At 42.4% G+C, this 13,131-nt stretch overlaps 1 protein-coding gene across 6 annotated transcripts in view; it reads left to right on the top strand.

Annotated features, from left to right (window-relative positions):
• The window catches only part of mecom (MDS1 and EVI1 complex locus), a 753,387-nt gene that overhangs the window by 646,348 nt on the left and 93,908 nt on the right, over positions 1 to 13,131 (top strand). For all 6 annotated transcript variants that reach the window (XM_085989970.1, XM_085989971.1, XM_085989972.1 and 3 more), the window contains one exon: positions 11,446 to 11,548. In XM_085989970.1, coding sequence (XP_085846096.1) covers positions 11,446 to 11,548 — 103 coding nt within the window. The remainder of the gene's footprint in view (positions 1 to 11,445; positions 11,549 to 13,131) is intronic.

Consider the following 13,131-nt stretch of genomic DNA (forward strand, 5'->3'; position numbering starts at 1 on the left):
TAATCATTCTTTACATAGGTGTTTCCTTGCATCGGTCCTTAGCGTGCCTTTTACCAGTTTGTATAAATATCCTCCATGATAGATTAACTTAAAATGCTATTCTGGATTTATCTTTTCCATTCCACTTACTATCTTATATCACCTGTATAAGACTCCTTCTGATTCATCTTCTTTCAAGGCCAACGAGACTTAATTATTTAGCCTTTCCTCCAACACTGGAGGTTCAATTTTTAACTCCCTCCACCTGGTAGAAACCAGTCAGGGGGCAGTCAAAATGGAACGGGAGACTTACCCACTCCTTTCCCTTCCCGATCTTGCTGACTGTGATTTTAAATTGCAGGCAGCAAGGAAACACATCCCAAGCTGACAAGAGTCCTCTTTAAATATGGAGATTGGGTTCCGATGACATCAACGGTACCTGATCTACAATTTTAAACTGAGTCCTGAGCAGGGGAGCAGTGGTGACTTCCCGGTCACTGATTGTTCCACTGCCTGGTGATTGTAGTCACCAACTAATTCTACTGACTAGCGACCACACTGAACAGTAGTTGCATTAATCACTATTGTGATGTGATATATTCATTATTCCCATGCTTAAACCACAGACTTACAGCAGTGCACAGGTTTTTGAAGGAATTAATTTCTATAGGTTTAACAATGCCTTCTTTGGTCTCCATGTCTATATTGCCACCTGGTCTGAATCAGCCCTTTCACATTTCTGTCTCCTTCCTTTGGGAAGTAATTGTTTGGCCTGGTGACAGTTTTATATCGTTCGTTACATCGCCTCTCCCTCTAGGAAAAGCACTCCGATTAAGGATGTCATGATAAAACAATACTCAATTCATCAAATAATAATGAACCCATGATAATCCCACAGCCCTTTTCCCATCTCATGATATGGTAATTATAAACACTGTGATTATTCAGAGGAACAATGTTGGGAACTTCTCTTCTCTGCACAACCACTAAAAGTACTAGCTCAGGCTGTTTTTAGGATCTGGCTAACTTAAGATAAACCCAGGCCTGTTCCAAGGATAATTGTATCCAAGCATAAAATTCCAGTGGAGCAAACCACATCCCATACACTCCCATTGTATAGAATCCAAGATCCAAGCAAAACATTTTAATACAAAATCCTGATCCGAGCACAACATTTTCACAGTTCTCTAATTCTTCGTATTTCAGCAGTACTAAATATAGTCTCTGCAGTGCCAGACATTGCTCAGTATTAGCAGCATGTTTCAGGCTGATCATTCTGGCATCAGCTAGCTGTTTCTTTTCGGTGTTGCGTGCCATTGGTGTTCAGGTTGAGCAGCCGAATGGATAATCAAACAGCGCCAGAGATTTGCAAGTAGCTGGGTCTTTGTGTTTGCAGTTTATAGAACTCTGGGGCTGAGTAGAGCATTCTCCGCTGAAGTAGTCCTGAGTTTACCAGGTTTGGACAATATGTTAGACTGAGGCAGGAAAACATGGAACGTTTCCAAAGTTCAGCAGACCATGTGCAACCTGTGTGCTTTATGTGATACATAGGTCGCTGTGTGATTACTGTCCTTGTGTACGGGTTAGATTTGTTCCACACAAAATTACACTGTTTAAAACTGCATATACCCACTGCTGACAGGTCAGTAAAACCTAATTTTTAATTATTCCTTCTGTAGGTTCATTATTCACCCGTGTTTAAGAAAAAATGCATTTGTGATGATGTCTCCTCAGCAGTGATGTATCCAGTTTTAAACCATATTTATGTATAGAATAATTCTAACCTATAATAAGGACAGTAATCACACAGAGTTGTATCACACTGAGTATGTGGGTTCCACATGATTTCTGTTAGTGGAACCTGGACGTAAGGCTAAAGGCCGGTTAAGCATCATGATTAGTTTTCTACTAAAAAGTCCAGCTTGGGGTAAAGTACCTCATTTTACACCCATTCAGCATAAGGCTACAGTCACTGTAACTTTAAAATGAAATCCTTGTAAATATTCTTGTAAAGGTGCATTATTCTTATAATAAGTACAACTATTAATAAGGTAAACATCATTAAATTGATATTTTAAAAATGCTCCCTGATGTAAATTTACATCTACTACAGATCAATATTGGGGGAAAAATAATTCTGGAGATAAAATGAAGATCCTTGAGACCCTGTACAGATTCTTTGTCACATCATGTGCTTCAATTCCATCAACCACTGCTGATTTTAATTTTGACCATTGAGTTAATTCACCCTCTAATGTTTGAAAGGTGTTTTTCTTGAAAACAAGGCACTTCAGTTCCCCAGTCCCTTTAGCATTAGAACATTTAGGACCTGGGGAGCATTGGGGGCAATTTAAACCTAACCCATCCATCGGGATCGGGTGCAATGCTGGCTTTACACCCTGCCCGGTTTTACTCTCCATTGAAGCGACTGGAGAGTAATATTGGGCCGGATGTAAAACCAGCATTGCACCCGATACCATGAGTTTCCGGCCCGGGGAGTTAGGTTAAAATTACCCCTGTCTGTATGTTTTACTGTGTGTATTGATTGTGAGGATTTACTGTTCATTTGTCTATTTTACTAATATGTATACGCTTGTGTGCCTTTTGTTGTGTTCATGTTTGTGTATTCTACTTTGTATGTGTTTGTGTATTTATTACTGTATGAATTTACTGTGTGTATTTTGTTGTGTATATGCCTTATTTTGTGTATTTTGTGTGTATATATGTTTTACTGTGTGTGCATTTCACTTTAGATACATGCTTGTATGTATACTTTTTGTGTACGTGTGTATATTGTGCGGATATAGCTCACAAGATAGGTTCAGATGAAAAAGGCCCCTCTGTGCATTTGATCTCATGCTTGATCTCATTCTTCCAGAATACCAGCCTTACTATCTAACATTAATGTCCACATGGCCATGCAGACAGTACCTTCATTTACCATGTTTTCTGAAAGGATTACCTAAAACACATACAAACACAGACAATTGCACACTGTAAAGCACACACGCTCAGGTCCTGGTGTGAGACTACCAACTGAGCCAAGTTCACACTATGGCCCTGAAATTCTGCAGGGGTTCTTCCGGCCTGTGGAGGCTCAGTCATTGAGTATATTCAAGATAGAGATCAATAGATTTTTGGATATTAAGGGAATCAAGGGATATGGGGATAGTACAGGCAAGTGAAGATGAGGTAGAAGATCAGCCATGATCTTATTGAATGGCGGAGCAGGCTCGAAGGACCAAATGGCCTACTCCTGCTCCTATTTCTTATGTTCTTATGTCTTCCACTATAACTCCAGCGGAAACCCCCCAAAGAAACAATGTAAACAGCTGAAAATGGCAGTTAACACTGTTTCTCTGGAGCTGCTACTAGTCTCTGTCACTGGGGTTACAGCAGAAAACTGGGAGAACCCCCAAAGAATTTCAGGGCCTCTGTCTTATACTGTGAATTTTGCTGTGTACATACATTAGCACATGTGTATTACAGTCACGGTTGAGGATAGGAGCTCTGCTGCTGTAAATAAACATTACGAAGCTCATCAAAGTTGTGCATTACTCACAGTCTTTAATCCATCATCATCATCATCAGGATCTATACGCCCATGGTAAAAAATAAACTCATACCTGTCATTGCCTTTCATAGATACCCTCATCCTGAATCTTGCCCTTTTCATCCTTCATAAATGTCTGTATCCTCCTTCTCGTTCTGTGTTGTGAGCTTGTTCCATGTCGCATGCTGCACGTTGTGCAATCCTCCTTATGCAGATATGCTTTGTACTGAAATATCAGATTCGCCCGTGAATAGCAAACCACAAGCAATGGCCCAGCAAAGGCTATATTATCCTACGCATGTGGCCATCTGGGACTGCAGGAGCTCTTTAGCAATTTAAAGAGTCCTTACACAACCAAAGTGTTCTGTGATTCTGTACATTCCTCAAACTCGGCAATGCCTTGTGTGATTTCCCTCCCCCCACACTTTATTTTTCAGTTAGTATATCATAGAAAATATGTATTCTGAGAGCTTCCTGGGTAGCTGGAAGTATTAACCGGCACTGAGCAATCCTTTCACACCTACACCGGTTAATGCGTCTGATTTAACATGGTTAGTGGAGTAAAGGACTGCCCACTGATTGGGTGAGCTCGGTCTCGGGATCCCAAATGCAGACGCTGAATGAAATGCCACCATTTCTGATGTGCCCCTGTTGCCATGTTACAGAATGATTGGCTTGGTCATTCGTTTGTGCAAATACCAGCTAACCACAACACCCTAGTGACATTTTGTTTTACTAGTTTTGAGCAGTGTTCGTGCTCATTAAATCAAGTACAACAGTTGGGTACTGGCTTGTTACCATGGTTTCACAATTGGCAAACTGACCGCGTAACGCAGTAAGTGTCAAAGTTGCTCGTGATTTAAGCAGTCAGGCCACCCGTCTGCTACCTTGTCTTGTGACTTTAAATTGGAGAGTGTAATGATTTGCGCTTTATTCACAAGTTTATGTATGTAAGTATGCACATGAATGTCTAGTGCCTATTTATGTAGGCATTTCTTTATTTTCCTTAACGAATTGAAGTATGAGTGGAGGTACCTGCTTCACTGCGAGTTGGAGTTGGTGAAACGTACGTAATTACTAACATTTATTTTAGTAGCTCTCACTAATTATCATATGTCAATGTTTCCATCACACCACCAGTTATGCGAGAGGGGGTGCCGGGGGGCGGGGGGGGGGGGGGGTGTAGGGATGGGTTATTCAGCACTTTTTCACCATCAAGATATTTTGCTCTAGTGAAATTTTTACCTATGGTGTTCGACCAGCTCTGATGTAAGTGGGGTAGGACAATGGCCAATTCAAATTAACTCTTTAGAGCACTTTCAGCATGCCCTGTGCATCTCTCGTGTCTCACATACCTGCTGTCTAATAATAAGGGCCGTTGTTACAATCACAGCCAGCACCAGTAGACAGCTATACATTTAATTTCAAGAAATAAATACACAAAAATATTTCACTTATTACATTATTGATGCCGTGCAAGAAATGATAGAGCCTGATTGTTAAACTCAAGGGTGCTTTTCCACTTTCAGATGTTTCTTTTTAATTGTTCTCCTGTGTGGAATCTAAGTTGCGCTCAATTGTTCTTTTTAACTGCCTGTTGAATAGAATCATGTGACCCTCTGCTGGGTGTACAGGGCTCCTGCTAACCCTTTGTACAGTGTAAGGCCTATCTCCTTCCCAGCCCCTGATATCTTTACAGTTCAGAGATCTGAGGGCATATCAAAAAAATGATAAAGCACCAAGTATCAGCTGGTACCGCAGAGCCACTCAGTGACGCTATTGGCTCAAGAATTAAAGTTTAAAGAATTTTCTGTATGTCCCCGGGGTGGACTGTTACTGTACACTGATATAAGTGGGAAAAATATTTTATCTAAAAGTGTATTATGGGTCATCACCAGTAACTTGCATTGCAACAAAAGCAATCATTTAATAAACATCAGTGCTTTAAATTGTGGCATTTTCTACCCCAGAGGACTGTGGATGCTCAGTCATTGAGTATATTAAAGACTAATCTCGATAGATTTTTGTACATAGAATCATAGAAAGTTACAGCACAGAAGGAGGCCATTTCGGCCCATTGTGTCCGCGCCGGCCAACAAAGAGCTATCCAGCCTAATCCCACTTCCCAGCTCTTGGTCCGTAGCCCTGCAGGTTACAGCATCCCAAGTGCACATCCAAGTACTTTTTAAATGTGGTTAGGGTTCCTGCCTCTGCCACCCTTTCAGGCAGAGAGTTCCAAACCCCCCACAACCCTCTGGGTGAAGAAATTTTCCCTCAAATCCCCTCTAAACTGTCCACCAATTACTTTAAATCTGTGACCCCCTGGTTTTTGACCCCTCTGCTAAGGGAAATAGGTCCTTTCTATCCACTTTATCTATGCCCCTCATAATTTTATACACCCCAATAAGGTCTCCCCTCAGCCTCCTCTGTTCCAGGGAACAGACCCAGTCTTTCCTCATAGCTAAGATTCTCTGCTCCCAGCAACATCCTTGTAAATCTCCTCTGTACCCTCTCTAGTGCAATCACATCTTTCCTGTAATGTGGTGACCAGAACTGCATGCAGTACTCTAGCTGAGGCCTAACTAGTGTTTTGAATACCTCTTAATGTCTCTCCACTTCTTTCGTTCTCTCCCAGCCCTGCCTTTCGATCTATTTCATTTCCTTTCCAGTTTTGAAAAAGGGTTCGACCCGAAACGTCGACTCTAATTTCCCTCCACGGATGTTGCCTGGCCTGCTGAGTTTTTCCAGCATTTTCTGTTGTTATTTTAGTGTTTTACACAGTTGAGGCATAACCCCCCTGCTCTTACATTCTATGCTATGGCTAATAAAGGCAAGCATTCCATATGCCTTCTTAACCACCTTATCTACCTGGCCTGCTGCCTTCAGGGATCCGTGGACATGCACTCCAAGGTCTCTTTGTTCCTCCACACTACTCAGTGTACACTAAGGGAATCAAGGGATATGGGGATAGGGCGGGAAAGTGGAGTTGAGCTAGAAGATCAGCCATGATCTTATTGAATGGTGGAGCAAGCTCGCAGGGCCGTATGGCCTACTCCTGGTCCTGTTTCTTATGTTCTTATGTTTAACTGAATGGTTAGACAAACTATTGAGTGTGCAAGGGAGCAAATCACAAGCTCAAGCTTGATCCAATTGACAGAACAAACCCAGACCTGATCCAATATGGTATAGTCTTCAGTCATCTTGTTTTTACTCGCCGACCCAGGAAATAGCACATATCCCAGTCCAGCAGGTATGAGTGCTGAAATCCATGGACCAGTTCAGTTGAAAGTACCATGTAGCTGGAAGGTGTAGATTTTCCACACAAAAAATTAAACTATTGTATCAAATTGCTTCATCATTTTGCATACGACACAGAGATAAAGGGAATTTCATTGTGGCCAAGTTTACGTGGACTCTGTTTTTGGACTTGGGACCACTGTTGAGACGAGGAAACTGACGCATTTATTTGGAGCCCTGTGACTCCGCCTTCAGCTTTTGGGCAGTTGTGAGACGTGTGTGAAAAGTGGGAGGAGCACAAGGTGTCCGCTCGCAGTTATCATCCAGGTGAAAGAAGGTTCAGTAGCCTCTTTGTGGCATTAGCTGTGTAAACCTGCAGGACTCTGTAAATAAAACGACCCTGTTATTAACCATTAGGAGCAATAGTCCTCGAGTTCCATTTGTATTCGCCCAGTTAACTTCCCGGAAAGTTGAAAGGTCTGCAATTATTCATTACCTTTGTCAGCACCTGTGAGCACAGGCACGTCTATTAGTAGAGCAGGCCACCTGACCTATTCCACGTGTGTGAATTATATTATACCATATAAATCTTGTCTATTTAATACTGGGTGTGAGGAGAGTTTAAAAAAATCAGTCTCGGGATGTTCGCTGGCAAGGCCGGCATTTATTGCCCATCCCTGATACAATTGAATGGGCAATAAATGCCGGCCTTGCCAATGATAAGAGTCCTACACATTGATGTGGCACTGGAGTTGCATATAAGCTAGACCGGGAAAGGACAGCAGGTTCCATTCCCTGAAGGAAGGACATTCGTGAACCAGTTGGGTTTTTTACGGCCATCCGGCAGCTTCACTGTCGCTTTGACTGAGGCCGGCTTTTTATTTCCAGGTTTTTTTTTTAAACTGAATTCAAAAATTCTCAATCTGCCGTGGTGGGATTTAAACTCGTATTTTCTGGATTATTTGTCCAGGTCCCTGGATTACTAGTCCAGTAACATAACCACTATAGCAGCGTACCCATCGTTTCTTGAATCCTTTGAATGCCAAGAGAACCTTTCCATTTTCCGGGTTTAATGTTGCATTATACAGTACCTGGAGACATTTTTCTCTGCCTTTTTTTGGCCCCAGTTCTTACCTTGCAACGCACAGTGTAACACCATCGATCACCTGCACAAAACAAAGAAAATTAAGAGTTTTGACAAGTGAGGGGGAGGGGAAACTTAAGCACAGTGAATTTGGAACAATTTGACCAGGAACTCAAAGATGCAATTGACTGGGTGTGTTAGTCAGCTCAACAATCTTCAGCAGCCCCACCGCAGTTATTGATCATATTTCAGGGTACTTAACAAAGATCGTATCCCCCTGGCCCTCTAGCCTTATCGCTAGACCGAGGCTCCTCTCTATCAAGAGAGGTCACTCACCCATAACCCTTAATATATAGTGCTGTCAAAATGGGCAGAGCTTTGTAAGATCCTACATCTGTGTATCTGCAAGTAGTGTGTTACATAACCTATTACAGACCCTAAACTGATTGTAACAGTAGATGGAGATAGAGTTAATCGTGGGAGTGATGGTGGTAACATTGAGGTGGAAGGAATGTAGGAGGAAAGTGAATGTTAAAAGTAGAAGTCTCATTGTGGTCCACTTAAAATCTGCCATTTCTTTATCGATAAAGCAGGGTGACGAATTGTACAGAGAATAATTCTTCAGATTTCCAGCATCTGCAGTATTTTGCTTCTGTAAGAGAATAATTCTTGTTTTGTCGCATCCTCGGAATGAAGTGAACCTTTTTGTTTACACTTGATTTTCTTGGCGTGACGTGTTCTTTGCATTTCTGTGCTTTCACCTCTGTGCTCAATGTTGAGTTGTATATTTCAGTTTCGGCAGCAACACACCGCTGGAAAGGGCAATCCAAAGGGTCTGAAAAAGGCAGCAGCTTTAAAAAGTGTTCACAGTAGACGATAGAGTGTCTGGAGAAATAAGAGAATTTGAGCTTTTAGTATTAAATGGAAGTTCAGCTCCCTCAATCTTCTTAAAACTGCCTTCCCATAGATAGGGAGAGAGGCTGTTTTATTAGCTCACGGACAGCCTGTTGTCGGATAAAGTAGTAAAACCGAATCCACCTCTTTCTAGCAATGAGACAGACTTCCACTTCAAGAATTCGATTGCCCTTAATTTCAGCAGCTAGTCACGGTGAGGGATCCCTGGTTGCAAGGAGCCACCTGGTGGTGAAATGCACAAACTCCGCTCTTTCATTTCCATCGTAACAGAAACCTGTCGATGGGGCATGTTGATGATGGAGCTCCAGTTCAAGCAAAACTAGCCAAATGAGGCCACTCCGCTTAAAACGTGTGCCATACCAAAGCCCCTCCCCCCTCCTCCATGGCACAGGTTTGTGCCGTGGTGGGCACTAAATCTTCTACAGTGCCAACTTCATATTGCACTTTTTGTTGCTTTTCAATTTAAATTCAGAAGTTTACTCATTTTTCCGGGTGGAGGGGAGGGATGGCGGATGCTACGAGGAAGTAGACATCACACCATGACGACATGATCATATCACCGATGCCATTTCTGCCCCTGCATTTATTTGTTAATAAAATGTGTTAAATGTGTAGTTGGCACATCCCCGTTGAATATAATCCTTTCAGTTACATCAGTGACTTATTGTTGGACGGGTCAGTAATTCCAGATTGATTCAGGTTTGCAGTGTAGGTGGATGTCTTATCCTTGCAGGTAAAATGTTCAGATTTCAGTGGATTTCCTCAGATCTGTGCTTTGGGTGTGAAAACATTTCTTTTTTACTTACTTTTTAATTTATTGTTATTTATTTGATAACATGTTTGATACAAGCAGCTTTCTTTTACACAGAAAGCTGTAAAATGTGTAAAATAAGGTTTGTTGTGAAGCCTGTTTCATCAGTGGAAAGACTGAGATTCTAAATGGATCCATCAGCATCTGACAAAGTGAAGGTCGGGTTGATATTTTGGGTTGAGATCCTCCATCACAACTGGAAATAGCTGATGGATAGGTTGTAAATGTTTCCAAACTGGTGGTTTATAATATCTATGGGGGGGGGGGGTGTGGGGGGTGATGGGTGGTAGAGAACGTACATCTGCTACATTTGCCCGCTGCTGACCTTGATGAAGTTCATGAGGTCAGGGGGTGTGGCCTTGAATAGCAGACCTTTGGTGGCTTGGGGCATATCTAGATCACCCCCCCCCCCCTGCCAAAGAGGCTAGAAATAATGGCCAAAGCTTACTGGGGTGGTGGGGAGGTCATGGGGGGGGGTGCTCTTGGCTACCCCCTGTCAACAACGTATGCCTGATGAGATCAGGCATAGCAATGCTAGGTCTCAATTGAAGGCCAGGGCACAGGAACTTCCAGCTAAGGGAGTCCCAACCTTTGCCCCCTACCACCCCCCCCCCCCCCCCCGTGACATATTCGGGTTCCCGTGGAGCTTGTGGCTGTTCCAGCGGATTCCTGCCAAAGTTGGGGCAGGGGTATGCACACTTTGAGCCCCTGAATGTTCCAGTAACAGGCTGGCAGAAACACAAGCATTCAGGAGTAGCTTCAAACCTTTCGAAAGAATGAAGCTGAACGTCACTACTGCATATCTATAATATGTTAAGTCTTGTCTGTATCATGCACTTCCCGTGATACTTCAGATGCATAGAGATACACAACATAAAAACAGGCCATTTGTCCGAACCAGTCCGTGTCACTGTTTACCCTCCATGCAAGCAAATAATTCTAATCACATTTGCCCACCCTGTTCCCATATCCCTTCAACTTATTTTCCTATATCCACCTATCCAATCTAATCTTGAATGCTGATATAGTTTCTGCCTTAACCACTAACCCTGGAAGTGAATTCCACAGCCTCACAACACTCTGTGTGAAGAAGTTTCTCCTGCCCTCTGTTCTACATCTCTTACCCTCGTTCTTGACCCCTGCACTACTGGAAACAGTCTGCTTCCATCTACCCTGTCCCATCCTTCCATAATTTTGAACACTTTACTACATCCTCCGACTTGCCATAAGCAATGCTATATTATAAGAAATATATTTTATATACAAAGAAAGTCTCAGCACATAAATCAATCTTATTGCTGTTATGTATTCTGTGTGGAGGTGCTGCTGATCCTGCTCCTCGATATAAACTGGTGAAACACACCCCCAGCGACGCCACGGCAGTCCTGCTCTGTACCTCATAAATGTCTCCACTTTGATCCTAAAATATTCTGCATTTGAAATGTTTAGAAATATCTGTTTGTTGTTTTGCTTGTTAGGTGAATCATTATGGGGTAGATTCTCAACATGGCGCCCAAGCGTAAATCTGACATTGCAGATCGTCCGCCCAGGAAAGAAACCGCCCGATTTTCAATTCCATTGATGTCTACAGAAATGAAAATCAGGAGGGGAGGCGGTGGGGGTTGGAGGGAAGAGGGTTTCTATAATAGGTGGCTGATCGGCAACATCAGTTTTACACCCAGGTGTCAAGTTGAAAACCTACCCCCAGGTGCTTGAAAGGCTGGGTAAGAGGCAGTGTGTGACAGAGCTGAGTGACCGCAGATGAGTCCCTCTGCCATATTTGGTAGAAGCAGTCTCCAGCCTGTCACACACTCGGGCCAATTCTTCTCTTCATACTTAGTGCAACCTGTGTTTTTTTTTATTCAGATTTTTTACAGAATTATACGAGACATTAGCCCTGGGGAGGAGCTCTTAGTGTTGATGAAGAGTGGAGGCTACTCACAAGGAACGATGGCTCCAGCGATACACGGTGGGTAACTGTGTCACTGCCTTGAAAATCTCAGACTGCTGCCAGTGTGGCTGCACTCTGTGTGTTGTAACACAACTCCAAGTTAGTCGAAAGCACACGTCCTGGCCAGGTTACACACACATTCAATGTTTTCCACCCAATCTTGGGCAGCGAAGCTGCTCATTGACATGAATGATCATTGTGTAATTGCAAAACAGCGCCAATGTTTACAAAAAGTATTTATTTCATGATTTAGCAAAAGTGACACGTTTATCTGAACGCAGCAACATTGAGGCTCCAGTGAGTTGGGATGGTCTGGCTCCCAATATGATGTCCTCCTGTTTCCACATTGCAATGACCAACTAATACATTTTATTAATGCATTATCTGTTTCATAAGTGATTGCCTTCAGCTCTTCAATAATGTCCTGATTCTCTAGAGTAGCTCGTCTGGATCGAGATTTTTAAAAATAAAAATTAAACACTTCCCATTAACTTTCATTTTTCTTTAATGGGATTTAAGTGAGTTGTTAGTGTTCATCTCTTCTGTTTTTCTGCTTTTTTAAATAGTTCAGTGTTTTCTTTGTGCCAAATACTGGTAAAAAGTACTTTGAGAGAAGAGTCATGCTGCTTATTGGAATCCGAACCTCCTCAATGAGATACACTATTTCAGTAGGCTGGAACAGTCTGTATAGATGACAGGAAGATGATGTCACACTCACTGCTGTTGGAGTTGAGGTGAATTTACTTGTCCGCTCTGACTCCGACACAAAGTTCATGGTGTCAAAAGGGGTGAAACTCTCCAGCACTTGACTCAACTGTGGCGGAACATCTTGTCCCCGAGTAGCGTGATCCCGTTTGTGTGGAAACAGCGCGGTGCTCATGCCAGTTGTGGCTGCTTTCCTTCTTTGTTCTCCCAGCGGCAGGGACTGCATGTCCCTTTTGATGTTGCATGCGGCTGGATTAAAATATTACTCTTGTGCCTGAAGTTGCATTTTAAATACCCCGTACACCAGTGATGAAAACAGAAGATTAATTAACAAGCATTTGGCAGTTTGCATGCATTGCTGACACAATACACTCAGTTGGTCTATTCTCTTCTTCATAAGAAACATTCTTGGAGATATTAAAGGCCATGAGCCATTGATCCTGGCAGTGACTGCTTGTTTTGTAAGTAGCTGTGTGTAATAAATTGACTTCCTTCCCATTGTTACCATATGAAGTCACCGTTTTCTTATTAGATGTGCTTTTTTTTTTGAAGTGGGTCAAATTAATTTCTCATTGTGTAAGAAAATGTCTTTGGAACTGCACTTTGAAAGAAAAGCAATTTTGACCATGAAAGAACCAAAAAAAAATCAGTGCAATAAAAGACACTTATTATAACTGTGTACAGAAGACTGAAACCCCAAATCTGTTTATAATCATGTCTTGGCAAACAAAATATCAGCAATTTATTACAAAAAGGCTAGGGCTGGGTGGCACAGTTTGCTAGGACATTACTCTGAATAATTGGCTCTCTTCTCTAGGGAGCTGCTTGAATCTGAACCAGGGAAAGCCAATGAAGGTCCTCTCTGTCTGATGGAATCCAAGGGTCAAACAAGAATT

This window comes from Somniosus microcephalus, chromosome 6 (assembly GCF_052327205.1).
Source record: "Somniosus microcephalus isolate GS21.2 chromosome 6, FLI_Smic_1.0, whole genome shotgun sequence".
Classification (NCBI taxonomy): Eukaryota; Metazoa; Chordata; class Chondrichthyes; order Squaliformes; family Somniosidae; genus Somniosus; species Somniosus microcephalus.